We start from the raw sequence: 17,212 nt of genomic DNA on the forward strand, positions 1-17,212 counted from the left end.
AAATACTCTGTTACCGTGGTCGCACAGAATGCAGTGTTGGTTTATGTGAGTTGTGTGCTTGGTCTACACAAGCATATTCTCCTCACCCATGTACTCTTCAGGTAGCTCACAGGGTAAGAAGACACTTGTAGTAATCTACAAGTCGTAGGATCAAAATCAGCAATGTCCTACTACTTTAAACCCTGCCCCTCAGTTTTGATTATTCAATAGTTTTGGAGGGAAGTGATTAAGTTGTGTTGAAGTGACCAACTCATCTTGAATTAGCACATTATATGCTGCTGCAAAAGCCAAAGGGTTTTGTGCAACCAATGTCCACTGCTGAATTAAGTAGATCCAAAGCATTTTTTTTTTCAGTGCTGCATGACACAGGGAAGACGGATAATTGGAAAAAATAAAGTACAAACCAGACATGACAAGAATTTGATCTTTCTCCACGATGATGAAAGGACAAGATGGAAACTGGTCAGGGAGGCCACAGACACGATGAAAGCGACAGGACTGCAGGATTTTTCAACAAGTACTCATCTTTTTCTACATAGGATATTGAAAAAAAATAAAATAACAAAGGTAGTATATAAGTTTGGAATTAGACATATTGTATGTTTTTGTACCAAAAACATCCATTGTTAGATCATTGAGTTTTAACTTTAATTTATCAACTAGATACTATAATGGTTTAAGAAATAATAGACACGTTTATGTATACTTCAGAGGTGACTCTTTTTAGCCAAAATACCAGCCTATTGTAATATAAACTAATTAAAGGTACAGTGCGATTTTTCCGGAAACGTAAATAAGAAACACCCAAGTCCCTTTTTGAATAACTGTGCATACGTAAGACTGTCTTACCTTGCTCTTCCACTTCTCAGGGGGACGTGTGAAAAAACATCTCCCAAATCCACTCTGGTCTAATTTGTTTCTTCTGAGCTTCATGTGACTCTCAGCTATTTTTAAAGTTTACGGTGAGAGAAGTGGAGCTACAACGAATGGAAGCTAACCGGATACGTAAACACTAGAAGTGTGCACTGAATGGCAGAGTTTCTACAGTCCTCACATAAGTCTATTTTTATTTACTACTCTCAGGGTGGAAGGACAATTTCACCCAGTACAACAGAAAGTGTTTCTGAACAGGATTACCAACTATAGCTTTAAGTAAAATGTTTTAAACCAAATACTAGGTAAACTTTTCAATATTTTTTTTTCCCATACCCTGACTTTGGTTTACCGGATAGGTGATCCTTGTGACACAGTGACTGGCAAAAGTATTCAGATGCTTTGAGATTTTTGGTCAGATTTCAAACACAAACTTTGATGTAGCTTATTTTGGTTTTATGTAATGGCCTGAAACCTAATTATTTTGGCCTATGTGTAAAAAAAATGTATATATGGCCCGAAACTAACACTTCAAATCAACCTGAGCACACCATTGTCCCTATGAAACATAGTGGTGGCAACATAATATTCTGTGGACGAATTAAAGTGTTTAGAAATTAGGAAAAAAAAGCAGTATCAATAATAGCTTTCCTCTTTTCCAGGTGGCCAACCTCCTGCGTTTGTTCCAAATACCTCAGATCAGCTATGCCTCCACCAGTGCGAAGCTCAGTGACAAGACTCGCTATGACTACTTTGCCCGTACTGTGCCCCCAGACTTCTACCAGGCCAAGGCCATGGCGGAAATCCTGCGTTACTTCAACTGGACCTACGTGTCAACGGTAGCATCAGAGGGCGACTACGGCGAGACCGGCATCGATGCCTTCCAACAGGAGGCCCGCAACCGCCAAATCTGCATCGCCACTTCGGCCAAGGTGAGCCGCAGCATGAACCGGCAGGGCTACGAGAACGTGATCCGCTCCCTTCAGCAGAAGTCCAACGCCAAGGTGGTCATCCTGTTCACCCGCAGCGAGGACGCCCGCGAGCTGCTGTCCTCCGCGGCACGAATGAACACCTCGTTTATCTGGGTGGCCAGCGACGGATGGGGAGCCCAGGAGAGCGTGGTGAGGGGGAGCGAGTCGGCGGCAGATGGGGCCTTCACTATTGAACTGGCCTCCTACCCGATCAGAGAGTTCGAAGACTATTTCACGAAGCTGAACCCGTACACCAACACCAGGAACCCGTGGTTTAAGGAGTTCTGGGAGCACCGGTTCGGCTGCAGCCTCCAGGATCACAGCTGCAGCGAACACAGCTTGCGAGACGGAAACTTCGAGCAGGAGTCCAAGATCATGTTTGTGGTGAACGCCGTGTACGCCATGGCCTTCGCTCTGCACAACATGAGGCAAGCCGTGTGCTCCAACACATCCAAGGTCTGCGACGCCATGAAACCAGGTAATGGCAAGAGGTTCTACAAAGAGTTCATCCTGAAGACCAAGTTTGAAGGTGAGCAAATACCCGGCAGCAAGCGCACAAATAAATCTTCCAGCCTAACGAGGTGCAAATGCAATATTTTAGCAATGAGTTGTAAAATATAATGCAGGCAAGAAGTAGGTCTGCACTTATTAATGAGCATGCCGTTACGTTGACAGGTCTTCCAGCTTCCTCCAGTTTATACTTTGCTTGCAGATTAGTAGTTCCTAAATTATCTTTGATCATTCTGAAAAAAAAGTATTTAATCTTGTTCTATGCTTCAAATTTGGTTCAGTGCCAGGATACCGATCAATTAAAATGTTTCCTATCAGTTCTGACAAGATCCGGTCAGAATTACACCAGAAGCGTGCTGATTGCCACAAAAAGTGGGGTTTCTCTGCAACTTTCCAAATTATGCAAATATTAGTGGAAATTAGGGTTGGGCTTTTCTGTTTTGTGGTTGATCCAAATCATTTTAAATACACAGATGGAGAAATCATCCGACAGGATACAATTAAGCTGATGCTCCTTAATTTATTCCACAAAACTGGATCTACACCGACTACCCAGTTTTCCTCCTCTATCGTGAGAAGATTGCTGAAGCTTTGGGCAGACAAGTCAAGTCAGCACTGTTCCACATTTAAAAGGCACATCTTGAAAATTATTATTCTTAAACAGCCGGTAGGCACGATGCAAAATGCAGACAAGTAAATTGCTGCAAATGTGAACAATTCAATGTTTTATTTTACATCCAAAAATCATAAATGATTCAATATTTCTTTTGAACATATAATGGCGTACTCTTCATACTCTTAGCGTCATGTTTTCAGGGAGACTTCCGACCCACATTCAGGAAAACTCTCAGGAGACAATGATCAAAGTTTAACTGGCTTTTTGAAATATAAGGGAATGGAAATGTGCCATCCAGGCATGGTTCCTTTATAACGGAAGACTGATCACTGTGAGAGACAGGGTGAGAGACGCGCTGAGTGAATAAACATTGAGGTGAGTGAATCAGTGAGTTGATCTTACTGGTCTGAAGTAGATTGATTAGACCCAGCGAGGAGTGAGCAGACTCCTGGGATTTTGGTCCATGAGGTGAGCTGGTTGTCAGTATGGAGTAAATGGTGGCGGCTGGAGGGCCGGTTGTAGAAGGAAGCTGTCTGTGAGATTATGGCTTGAGGACATTTGAACAGCGAATCCAGAAGGCTTAACTAAGAAGATCCTATGAGGGAACCTGAAAAGTAATCTTGGGAAAATTCAGAGAGTGAGGCCAGCAAAAAGCCAGGTAATCACTTTTGAGATCGAGCCAAAAAATATCACAGACTAGAGAAGTTGACACTCAAAGGTCAAATGATCGGCAACCAGCTCCTCTCAAACTCCAGCTGATGAGCTTGATGAAACTCAGCAGGGCGGGACCACACCACTCAGCACCGCTATCCAGCGAACAATGCAGCTCAAAGAGAGAGAAAACCACGACACAAAGACAACACCTACAGATCCCTGACATTTATTTCTATATAAAAACCGATAAACAGCGACAGCTGCTGCAAAGCAGTTTGTTTTGGTATGTAGTGAGATGTACAAGTTGTAGTAGTGAGCTGTACTGGTTTTAGTAGTGAGCTGTACATGTTATAGTAGTGAGAACTGCATGTGGTAATAGTGAGCTGTACAGGTTGCAGTAATGAGCTGTAAAGGTTATAGTAATGAGTTGTACAGGTTGTAATAGTGAACTGTAGTAGGCAGGTAAATATATTAATATACAGTACAAGAGGGCATGTCTTCAATCATGCCCCAATCTTCGAAACACGAAGAGACAAGAATGACCATATTATATCATTTAAAGAGTAAGAATTTATGCTCGTACATTTTATTTTTAACTGTATCTATAATGCTAGAGACTGTTTACTTACAAATAAAGAAGCAGCAGCAAGGAAGTCTCCATAATGCATCATAGGATTGAGGTTTAAGATGGATAAGGTATGTAAATAGCCAGATGTCCTGGTGAATATCAAACACTTATCGCTCAAGCTTTTGAAATATGAAGAAGAAACTTCCCTCTTTGTGTTTCTTCTGCTGCCAAAAAGCAATAATGTAAGACAGAAAGCCTCAACTGTGATACTTTGTTTCTACAAAACAGCATTCCTAAAGAGCGGGCCATTTTTATACCACCAGAGATTCACAGCAAGATTTGCATTTCAGATTGTGATCAAAACATTTAGAAATTGAAACAGACAATGTAGTATTTCTGAACAACAATGAATCATATCTAATTGCAAATGCAATGACACAGTGAATTATGAATCACACTCTAATTGCATGTTTAGCAGTACTGTAAAATGACTCTGGGCATCGCTGTCTTTCTGCTTCCCACCAGCTCCTTTCAGACCCGTGGACACAGAGAGCATGGTGCGCTTCGACTCAATAGGCGACAGCATCAGTCGCTACAACATATTTCACTACCACAAGGAGGAAGGCAAGTTTGTATACAAGAAAGTCGGCTACTGGGACCAGATACTGATCCTGAACACCAGCGTGGTGCCTTGGCGTGGCCTCGTTCCCCCGACCTCCCAGTGTAGCGATCCATGCAGGAAGAATGAGGTGAAGAGCATGCAGCCCGGAGACGTGTGCTGCTGGATCTGTATTCCATGCCAGCCCTACCAGTACCTGCAGGATGAGTTCACCTGCGCCGACTGCAGCTTTGGTCAGTGGCCGCTGGCTAATTTGACCGGGTGTTACGATCTGCCTGAAGAGTACATCCGCTGGGAGGACGCCTGGGCTATCGGGCCTGTTACCATCTCCTGCCTCGGCATAATGTGTACTCTGACCGTTGTGGGCATTTTCTTGAAGCACAACGAAACGCCCGTAGTCAAAGCAAGTGGACGTGAGCTGTCCTATTTCCTCCTGATTGGAGTGCTGATGTGCTACAGCATAACCTTCATCTACATCGCGAAGCCGTCCACTGCTGTGTGCACGCTGCGAAGACTTGGACTGGGCACCTCCTTTGCCGTGTGCTACTCCGCCTTGCTGACGAAGACCAACCGCATTGCTCGGATCTTCAGCGGGGTGAAAGATGGAGCCCAGCGGCCGCGTTTCATCAGCCCGGCTTCCCAAGTGGTGATATGTAGCGCTCTCATCTCCTGCCAGCTGCTGGTGGCCATCATCTGGCTCCTGGTGGAGGTGCCCGGGGTTCGGAAGGAGATCACCGCAGAGAGGAGGAACGTGGTCACGCTGAAGTGCAACAGCAAGGACAGCAGCATGCTCCTGTCGCTCACCTACAACTGCGTCCTCATCATCCTCTGCACGGTCTACGCCTTCAAGACGAGGAAGTGCCCAGAAAACTTCAACGAGGCCAAGTTCATTGGGTTCACAATGTACACCACCTGCATCATCTGGCTGGCTTTCCAGCCCATATTCTATGTCACTGCCAGTGACTACAGGGTAAATATGCATGCAATTCTATTTTTTTTTTCAGATGTGCGAATGAAGTATTTAGGATCTGGGTTTCTTGAAGCTACTGCAGAGCACTTTAGTGAAAGGATCTCAACAAAATCTTTTAATCTCTGTGCGTTAATCTCTCTAAATTAGTCGAGGAAGACTGTGCGTGCACATTGCATTTGATCTCCAGCGCCCAGACTCATGAGAGGTTTTCTTTTCATGCCTACATAATGATCTTTCAAAAAAAAAAAGAACAAAGAGTCTGGAGACAGATGCAGCATAAATATATCAACAAGTCAATTAAACAATGATTTTTTTTAAACTGATAAGCTTACTTGCACCCTCCCCTGATTTTAAACTCATACTTAGCTGCTTGTAGCAGTTGTTGAAAAGATGACACATAATGCTCTCCACATTTGTTGGCGCACGTGATTAAGAAAAGCAAAAAGTAGAGATGTGCCAATCGTACTGATGCCAATTTCTAGTTTTATTTGAGGTCATGCCTGCGTACTACGTCTAACCTTCAGTGTCTGTCATAGCGGGGCAGGTGCATGTTTCCAGCAGTCACTGAGCGAGAGGCAGGGTGCACACCTGACAGGTCGCCAGTACATCACAGGCCAGCTGAATCCATATTAAACACAAATATATGCCGTGTTCCTTGATCGAGGTAGTTTTAAATTAAGAAGAAAATGCAGAAATTACAGGGTTATTCCAGAGTATGTATCAAAGCATGTGTTCCTGAGTTTTATCAGATTCTTTTGGGAACACAAAAAAGTGCTTCAAAAACAAACAAAACAAACAAAAACAAAATTACTTTTCAGTATTGACCTGCCAATTATAGAGAGTCAATCTAGAAAAAAAAAAGGTCAGATTCCCATTTCTGACTGGTGGATTGGAACATCTCTTGTATAATGACTTAAAATAAATTCATATTTTATTGCAGACTGCAAAATTTGCTGCAGTTCTACAAATATGAACTTTGCAGATTATTCCCCATTCCTCAGCATATTGCTCACAATGAGAAGCTGAATGGGAAACATGAGTCCCCACCCAGCCTTATCTGTAACTGTTACAGTTGGTTTGAACAACTTAATTATTGCTCTGGTCATAGAAATGGTCTAGTTTAGGCAAGTCGCTATTTTTATACAACCATTTTTGGATTTATGAACCTCAACACCTGCCTTACTGGAATGACATGCTGTCTTGTGTTATCTTTTAAAAAACACAGTAGTTTAATCTTTCTACTTACATTCAGATTGGGATTATGCTTATATATTAGACTAATTTATTTTTAATAAAAAAAAAATATATATATATATATATATATATATATATATATATATATATATATATATATATATATATATATTTACCAGGGCTGCCTATAAATGGGAAGGGGGCTGTTCATACAGCTAAGGGTTAAATTTATCTTTCATCGCAAGAAACAATAATGCGTATGTATATATATTCTGAATCTCTACCCTATATTTTACTGCAGCACACAAATTAGAATAATTTTCTTTCAAGCCGCATGATCCTCATAATTGTTTTCCTCACATGAAGTCACCCAGAGGTAAGTCATAATAAAAACAGCAAACATTAGTGTGTAAAACTGACAGCGCACATGAGCAGAGTGCTGAAGGCTGAGGTCGACCCAAGGCTGCTGCCACAGCGTTTTGGTCAAGGTGTGCATCAAGGCCTTTGTTGTGCAAACAGGATGGGAAGGGATGTTGGGGGTGGATGAGAGATCACACAGGCTGTCTATCATTATGGGGTACCTCAGCCTTTTCATGTCAGTCGTAATCAAATCATCAACCGACATGAAAACCAATAGCCACCTGTGCTGATGTCGTCTGAACCTTTTATCAGCTACATCTTCGGCCTGAATAATACTAAAAGAAGTGAGAGGTATGAAACTGCAGCAAAGAACTTAAAGCTCCATCTTATAAAAGTAATAAATAGGCTCCAATAACTGGCCTCAGTTAAGAGTTGGGTTGCTTGGAAATGTTTGTGGCTTGTTGCTCCCCGAATTACAAAAAAACAGTTTTTTCAGAAAATATTCAAATTCTCTTATGAAAGCAACCATGGATGTGTGAATTATTCAAATAAAAAAAAAAATTCTGTGCCTTTTGTATGATTCACTGTGATCACTGTAGACATAATAAGATTCTGCCATTTGTAAACCAGGTATTTAAATATTCACATAATTTATGTTAAATAGATTCCCTAGGTATTCATTTTGCTTTTAAAAACAGTACTTTAACAAGGCTTCAAATAAATTGCTGTCAAGATGGAATTTATATACATTTCTTTTCAGAAGTGTTTTTACAAATCCAGTCGTGAAATTTCCTCACTCCTAAATATTTAACAGTCAACTGTCAGCTGTATCATAAGAAACTGGAAGTGTTTGGGAACGACGGCAACTCAGCCACGAAGTGGTAAACCACTGATGGAGCGATGGTGAAGTGAATAGTGCGAAGAGGTCGCCAGCTCTCTGCAGAGTCAATCACTACACGCCTCCAAACTTCATGTGGCCTTCAGATTAGCTCAGGAACAGCACAAAGAGCTTCATTGAATGGGTTTCCATGGTCGAGCAGCTCCATCCAAGTCAGACAACACCAAGTGCAATTCAAAGCATCAGATGCAGGGGTATAAAGTACATCTCCACTGGACTCAAGAGCAGTGGAGACACGTTCTCTGGAGTGACGAATCACGCTTCTCCATCAGGAAATCTGATGGACGAGTCCGGGTTTGGCGGTGGCCAGGAGAACGGTACTTGTCTGACTGCGTTGTGCCAAGTATAAAGTTTAAAGTATAAAGTTTGGTGGAAGGGAGTTATGGTGTGGGGCTGTTTTTCTGGAGCTGGGCTTGGCCCCTTAGTTCCAGTGAAAGGAACTCTGAATGCTTCAGCATACAAAGATATTTTGGACAAGTCCACGCTCCCAACTTTGTGGGAACATTTTGGAGCCGGCCCCTTCCTCATCCAACATGACTGAGCACCAGTGTACAAAGCAAGGTCTAAAGACATGGATAGCAGAGTCTGGTGTAGATGAACTTGACTGTCCTGCACAGAGTCCTGACCTCAACCTGGTACAACACCTTTGGCATGAATTAGAGTGGAGACTGAGAGCTAGGCCTTCTCATCCAACATCAGTATGTGACCTCACAAATGCGCTTCTGGAAGAATGGTCAAAAATTCCCATAAACACACTCCTAAACCTTGCTTCCCAGAGGAGTTGAAGCTGTTCTAGCTGCAAAGGTTGGACTGACGTCATATTGAACCCCGATGGATTAGGAATGAGATGTCACTTACAGCTCATATGTGAGTCATGCCAGGTGAGCGAATACTTTTGGCAATATAGTGTATCTCTGGAGGAGCTGCAGAGATACACAGTTGATTGGAGATAAGTTGTTGACAGGACAACTATTATTCATGTACCACACAAATCAGGCCTTTATTGAAAAGTAGTATATAGATTGCCATTGTTAAAAGAAAGCCATGAGAATTCCCAATTCCCACATAACTTGGGGCAAACATTTATGGCAAATGGAGACATCTAAAATCTAAAAATTTGGTCAAATCAGTAAAAAGACTGACCCATTCTCTACCATTGAAATACCAGCAACAAAGCAGGTTTCACACCATATTGTTTATTAACATGAATTATCTTTTTCACAACAAATACTTCAGAACAGAAAGTGTGGAGTGGTGTAATGGTGGCTCTCCTACTATTTGCAAGTTAAAATCTGAAACAACTTTCCCAACTTCAGCAGTGCCTTTGTTGTGCTTGTGTGTTTGGAGAGGATTTTCATCTCACGCTGCGGTTCTGCAAATATAAGTTCCTGGACTGCAGGGGGAACCAGTGGGGTGGGAAGAGATGGAGCTCGGAAAGATGACCCCAGCAGTTGGCTCAATTTAGCTGCTGAAATATGACTAACAAATCAACAGACTGTCTGGGATAGCCAGCTGTGCTCAGATTAAATTTTTTTCCCCTCATTCTTGCCCCTGTATTTATGCACATACTGTACAAATCCATGATTAGAATTGCTAACATACATAATTGAAGACCTCGTGCTCGTCCATAATTGGATATGGAAATGTGTGTGACAAAGCACTGAGGAATATGAACTATTTGGCACACAGTGCATAGCAGGTTTCCGTGTTTTGCCGTTAAAATAAGTCGCGTTTTACTTAAAGCATTTGAGGTTTGACGGAAAACCACCTGTTATTTTCCAAACAATCACCGCAATGGTTGTTGCAGAGGCATCTTCTGGTAATCACCTGATTGGTTTCTCCATATGTTCATACCGAAGATGCTTTTGACATTCAGGTCATGTTTGGTTTTTACAAATGATTCTTGGAAGTGAACAGATTGCATGTGTTCCTTTGGGTAAGCTATCAAAGGGGTGATACGCAGACCTAGGGATTGGATTAAAAAGTTTGTGAGCAACCAGAGCAGGAAATAAAATTTACAAGTGAGCAGATTTGATCAAAGGCCTGTGTGTACTTAATGTGTGTCTGTGTGAGCGGAGCGATGCCTTTGAACAAACTTTACCAGCCTTTTTGAAGACAGATTGCAGGTTGATATTTCTCACACATCCTCCGTGTCTGTGCAGGTGCAGACCACCACCATGTGCATCTCCGTCAGCCTGAGCGGCTCCGTGGTTCTTGGCTGCCTCTTTGCCCCCAAAATCCACATCATCCTGTTCCAGCCCCAGAAAAACGTGGCCACACTCAGAGTCACAACCAACCGCTTCAGTGCCACCGTCTCGACGACCGCCTCAGCGCCCAGCTCCAGCTACTCAAAAGGTACAAACGTGCACACAACTGAACAAGGTAACACGTGAGACAGTCAATTCCCAAAAAATTTTGTGAAAAGTGTTAAATGTTTTAAAGGGAGCAAAATAATTTACATTTCCTTTTATTATAGCACAGAAGCACACGCCTAATGTAGAGACAAACACCTGTTGTATGGATTCAGTTCATTTATACAGCTCCTATTCTCAATTCAATAGGTATAAAGTGTATTGTATATAAAAACCGAATGGATCAATGCAGTTTGATCACGTGTTTGTAATAATCCACTTCAGTTCAATTTGTGAACATTTACTATATGCCGATTTAAAATTTAAATAAATGAGTATGGTTGTTTTTTTGTTGTTTTTACAGAGGAAACAAATCTGAAAAAGTAAAGATGAGGGAGGGACTCACTGCTCTGTCAGCAACAAGGAAAATTTTATATTTCACAAAAATACATGTCATTATTAAACTCCAAAGAAAATGCTTGTTAGACTAAAGAAAACATATAATTTTAGTTTCCACAAACTGAATGTAATTGGCAATAATTTAAAGTATAAAAAATAGTATAACTCTTGACAAACGTTGCAAGAAAAAAGTAAACATCCATTGTTTGAATTCAAAGTCAATTCTTAATATAGTACAGATTCACAAATGTCGTTTCAAGGCACTTAATATATTAAAATTATGTACAAAAATTGAAATTAAATCAAACCAGATAGAGAGACAGATTTATATTTAATATACATTCCAATTTGACTTTGGTTAAAATAACATTCATCCATCATCTACACCCACTTATCCTTGTAGGCTTGCAGGAGGCTGGTGCCTATCTCCAGCACACACACACACACACACACACACACACACACACACACACACACACACACACACACACACACACACACACACACACACACACACTGGAGTACCCTGAGAAAATCCACATGTGCATGGGGAGAACATACAAAATCCATGCAGAAAGACTACAAGCTGAGATCTGAACCCAGGACCTGCTTGCTGCCAGGCAACAGTGCTACAAACTGTCCCAACGGGGAAAGATTGCTATATACATATAAAGAAGGCCAGCCAATTGCATCAACTTATTAAACTTGCAGCAATCCCCTGTCCTGGATGAGCATATAGCGACAGTGGACAGTCTATTGCATGTCCAACTTTTCATCAACTCCTCTTCTTAGCATGCATGTGGTGACAGTGGAAAGAAACTATTGTTTTATAACAAGAATATAACTCTGACTCAAACTCTGAGTCTGAAGTTAAAACTATGGGGTAAAAAACAAGAGTAGATACCCAGTCATAGCTCCAGCAGAGAGACAGGGTTAAACAGAGAAAGACTGAATCGAGTTTATCATTTATAGACTGAAAGCATGTAGTTATAGGCAGTGATAGTACAATAATGGCTCCTTTTAGGAGGCTATAACAGCTGAACAGTTGCTGGGCCAAATGTGACTTCTACGGAGAGAAAAGAACAGAGAAATAACATTAAGTCAATGCCAGCTATAATTGCTGATAATGCAGAATTGCTTTTGGTTTTTTCACCTGTCCTGTGACAGCATTTCAGGCATACCGTGTAGAGAAGCTGGCTGCCTACATACGCCATGGCGGTTTTTGCTCTGCAAAAAGGATATCTCAAGGCAATTTCCTAATTCTGTGATTGACTTTATTAAATCCAGACTCAATCCAGCATCAAAATAGGCAGGCCGCATTGCTGCAATAATAACCTTCAACTATTTGGACTGTGTGTCGGTGCGTGGTGTATGTGTGGGTGAGTGTATGTGTAGAAATAAATGTGATGAGTGGGTGCATATGAGCTGGTTTGTCACTTGGAGGTGAACAGTTGTGAGGGTGGAGAGAACAGTAGAAGGCCTGCAAACCAAGAGCAGCAAAGGACAGGCGGGCACGGCTCCGGATTGGACGCAGCAGTCCTAGGCAGACAAAACACATGGCATCACCCAGGGCAGCAATAGGTTGAGATGCAGCTCCCAGGTCAAAAAGCTCCAGGGTGTGATGTGCAGTATAAGGGAGTTACACCACTGTCTCCAGCTGTGTAAGCTAACCCTGGTAACCAGTCCCCCCGTTCCCCCTGAGGACCATAGTCCGCACCAACCCCTGGCACCCCTGGCACCCTTGGCATCTGGGCGTGGCAGCTGGAACCCAGAAGGAAGAAGGTAGGTAGGGCACATTACCAACCCTCTGGTGAGTTAGCCTGGTGAGGGATGCCCAACAGAGCCCGACGCATCCTCAGGAGCCATAGGCCCAAAGACAGGAGCCCAGCACTCCAGTGTGGCCAGAGCACCCACACACATAACACCCCGCCAAGGGGCGCAGCTCCCTGGATATTTCTACTTTTGGCAATGTTCTGCGGGTGAAACGTTATGCAATTACGACATGATGATGTCTTTTTTAATCTGAAGCTGACTGATGCAATCTCAACCTGAATTTTTCCTACTTGAAATAAACATTTGAAACTAAACTGGAAAAAGATGAGCACCACTTTCTCTTGGCCAAATACAAAACCGGTGACATGATTTGTCATCTGACATCTTGGTGCACAAGAGCAAATCAATGAAGACGCAATTAAAGCTAAACCATGTCTGTAAAAGGCAACATACATTGTCACAGAGTATCTTTGTTACAGAACAAAAAGCCTGCTTGTTTCATCATGACACACAAAATAACAACATATCTAGCAGTGGCATGCCGAATAAATCACATACAAATCATTCCTTTTATTTTCACATTTATCTAATCCCAACATTTTGACTAAAACAAATTACTTGGAGACAAATCAGTTTTAGTATTAACTATAGATAATTACAACAACCCCAGCATTGAAAGTTAGGACACTTTATTCGGGAACACTAGTGGTACTGTCTTACCAGGGTTTTGTTTAAAAAGACACATTCTGCAAATCACAGTAAAAAGTATAATGTAGAATATCTGCAAGGAAGTCACAGCCAATGAAAGAAAGGCTTATCTCAGCACAGAACAAAAAGCGTTCAAAGCGGGAAAAACTTCCCCTATATCAGCACTTAAAACTCATTATGTGGCTCCTCATTTGTGAAATGTTTGGACAAACAATAAAGGCTTTCCAGGCAGTAAGCAGAGATTCGAAAAAGGCGTCCATCCCAGCCAGTCAGCGAGCCGAGAAATTACCCAGCAGATTACAAAAGAGAGATATAGTGTTTTAATTAGCTCGCTTTACGAGGTTCTGGGTGGCAGATTTGCTCCGTTCATCCAGCTGCTGTAGCTTTTTGTGTTTATAGTCTGTAACGTTAAAAGCAACTTTATTGTCAATACAGTTAATTTTAATTTAATTTTCAAAATTAATAATAGCGGTATGGTGCAGTACAGTGGAAATGATTTAGATGTCGTGGTAAAAAAGTTAAAAAAACAAAGAGACATTTGAATGTTACTCAAGAAAATTACATTTATTTACTTTGATTTGTCTAGGTGTTGCTATTTTTGCTTGGGAAAGAGGAAATTGCCTTATTGTTCTACTTTTCAAAAACCCATCTGAGCTTCTCTTTAAAGAGCTCAGAGGTTTAGCTCATCGGTGACAGGTGGCATCATACAGACCAAGGAACACGGTGCAAAGACTGTACAAAGATGATGGACTTGTTTAGTCCATCATCTGAAAAAGAGAGCGGCGCATCCGTGAATCTGCTGAGATACGGCTGCTTAGCTGAACCGACAGCCTTAGCAAGGAGAGCATTGAACAAAGAAGCAGTGGAAAACCCACGGCAACTCTGGAGGAGCTGCAGAGATGCACAACCAGGTTGGTAGAAGCTGTTGGCAGGACAGCTTTTAGCCCTGGACTCCACAAAATCTGGCTTTTGTGGAATAATGGAAAGAAGAAGGCAATTGATGAAAGAAGGCCATATGAAGCTATAAGTTAAGATAAGTAAGATACGGTGCTGTTAGGAAAGTAAAAACATTGACTCTATTCATACAGCCAGAAGTATAATGAAATGGTTTAAAGTATAATCAAACATTAGAATGGTCCAGTCAAAGTTCAAAGCTAAATGTAATACAGAACCTGTGGCAAAACTTGAAAATTGTTGTTTAAAGATGCCCTCTATCCAGTCTGACCTTGAGCTCTTTTTGAAAAGAAGAACAGAAAAAAACATTAAGTTGTGCAAAGATGTGTAAAACTGGTAAAGACATGCTCCAAAAGACCTAATAAGGTATTAAAGTATTGACTCAGGGTGGCTGAATAAAAATGTATACCGCCTTTTAGAGGTTTTCATTTCGACGAAACCTTTGAAAGCTGTCTATCATTTGCCGTCCACTTTATAATTAGACAATTTCTGTTGGTCAGTCATGTAAAATCTCAATAAAATAGTTTGTGACAAAATGGGAAAATGAACACTTTCCTAGGACAAAGTATTTTTAGTAAGACTATTAAAACTGAAAACATTCATAGGTTTTGCTTTAATAAATAAAAGTAGCTTTGCCCTCATGGATAAAACCCAGTCCAGTTCAAGGGTTCACTTTGGAAAGTACTTGTTGTATAGACCAGCTTTGTTTTTCATTTTCGTGTGAATCTATTATTTTACAGGACTGCCTGGCCGAGTCGGATTTTAACTACAATATACGAAGGTGGATATATTAACCCATAAACTGTGTTTCATAATTTACAACCTAATCATAATGTTCTCTGTTTAAAACAAACAACAAAAAACATCCTAAAACCTAACAGCTGTCCAATAGTACCTCATGCCCATTTCCAACCTTTCTACTCACAGCTTTAATCTGTGGTTCAAACACTCGCTTCTTATCAGTAGAGAGAGAGAAGAAAACCAAACATGTGGCCTGGCTAACATCACATCTTCTATTCTCTCAGGATCAGCCTCGAACTACGTGCCAGCAGTTTGCAACGGCCGTGAAGTGGTGGACTCGACGACGTCGTCTTTGTGAAAACGTTCCTCTGAAAGCACAGGAGTCCATCCCCATCGTCAGCCGTCCTTCCATCAAACGCGGGCCTGCGTCTCACCGGGGGCCCCTTCCCCTTCCCTTGACATCTCCCGTGTTGCAGAGAGATAACCGGCAGGCAAGCAACCAGAGCAACTCTAACTGTGAAAGCTAAAAAAAATGTTTCCCGCTTCCGAGCAGTATGTAACAACTGTAAAGCCTTTTTTTGTATAGATTTTAAATGCTGTGATCTCCATTGGTTTACAGATAGATGTGATTTACTGCACTGTGCCTTGTCTTTAAAGAGTCTTATTGTGAAACTGGGTGGTTGTGAAGAAATAGTGTAATACAAAATGCTGTTCTTATCTAGTCCTAACAGTGCTGTGAATATATCTAGATGTTTTAGACATTGTCAAAATAAAAAATTAAATAAAAAAGATGCTTTGAAGTGAATTTAGCCCATCTGTTGAAACAAAACGTGTGACTAACCGTAGTGAATGACGGAACCTAGACGCTGTAAAGGACATGTGTTACTGTAGACTAGATTAAAAGTGTGTACTTTCTTGTAATTAATGTAAATAAGATGTTTTTTAAATTAAAAACTCAATTTTACTCAAACCCAAACTTGCGATCCAGCAGTCTTTCTTCCCTCCTGCTATCCATCATGGCTTATTTTGATGAAGAGGCTTATTTCACATGGGTGCAGTAAATGCTGCTATATAGTTAATCATGCAAGTTGGGCTTCTATGGCCACATTATACTACATATTCTACAAATATACATTTAAATTGGATTTATAAATGGATAGCCATCCTGTTATTATTCAAGTTGTGACAACTTATAATTAACAGGCAAATATAATGCACTTAGTAAATTGAACAGCATTACAAACAAGTTAATGGATTTCTTATATAATTAACATAAGTAAAAAGTAACTTTTTCTCCCCACATGTGGTTTTCTACACTTGCATGCAAGTCTGTTGCTTTTACACCCCAATTAACAATTTTCTTTTACAGAGTGCAAAGCCTCATTGTATTTCTTGATGGCAGGTTTTAAGACAGCTTTAAAAACCTCTACATTTAGACTTTACTCCGTTTAATCTATTCATCTGCCATGGCAGAGAAGCTGGTAGTAGACTTCAGCTCTTTGCTATTGATTGAAGAAATTTTAAACAGCACAAGTCTTTCCCACATTCACAGAGAAGGTTGAATGTCTGACAGTAAATTTATTTCTACAGGCTGTCTGCTGCACTGCGTTAGGCCTTGTAATTTACTGTTGTTCAAAATGATTTCAGAAAAACAAAAAGTCTTATAACAGCTTTTATTTCCATACACACACGCGCGCATTGGGATCGTTATACATTATGGTCCAAATTAAAACATCGAACAAACTTGTTCCAACTCAGAAAGTGAGATTTTATTATACTCAAAACTTTTAGATTTTTTTTAGTCATAATTATACTGTATACAAAAAAAAAAAAAAAAAAAAAAAAACGTTCGGTGATAAAGCTTTTCTGTACAAAAAGTAATCGTTTTATAACTACTGTGTTTGGGAACTTCTTTGTGTGGACTCGACTCATTTCTGGCACCTGAAAAGTGGCATTCCAGTCAACAATACATCTGCACTGCTTTTAGTCTTAGAAATGGAATGATTAATTTAATCCAACAAGATTTTTCTATGATTATGATCTGGTGACTATG

General features: G+C 40.9%; 1 protein-coding gene across 2 annotated transcripts; it reads left to right on the forward strand.

The window, feature by feature from the left end:
- The first annotated feature begins 1,515 nt into the window (after positions 1-1,515).
- Positions 1,516-16,135, forward strand: LOC118561027 (metabotropic glutamate receptor 2-like). 2 transcript variants are annotated; one of them, XM_036132736.1, is made up of 5 exons: positions 1,547-2,373; positions 4,718-5,781; positions 10,396-10,588; positions 15,159-15,199; positions 15,444-15,512. In XM_036132736.1, the coding sequence occupies exons 1-4, from the start codon at positions 1,668-1,670 to the stop codon at positions 15,182-15,184; spliced, it is 1,989 nt and encodes a 662-aa protein (XP_035988629.1). In that variant the 5' UTR covers positions 1,547-1,667; the 3' UTR covers positions 15,185-15,199; positions 15,444-15,512. The 2 variants fall into 2 exon arrangements, with proteins under 2 accessions (XP_035988630.1, XP_035988629.1); XM_036132737.1 differs by lacking the exon at positions 15,159-15,199 and having other exon boundaries at positions 1,516-2,373; positions 15,444-16,135.
- The last annotated feature ends 1,077 nt before the right edge of the window (positions 16,136-17,212 follow it).

Source organism: Fundulus heteroclitus, unplaced genomic scaffold (assembly GCF_011125445.2).
Source record: "Fundulus heteroclitus isolate FHET01 unplaced genomic scaffold, MU-UCD_Fhet_4.1 scaffold_535, whole genome shotgun sequence".
In the NCBI taxonomy this organism is placed as follows: Eukaryota; Metazoa; Chordata; class Actinopteri; order Cyprinodontiformes; family Fundulidae; genus Fundulus; species Fundulus heteroclitus.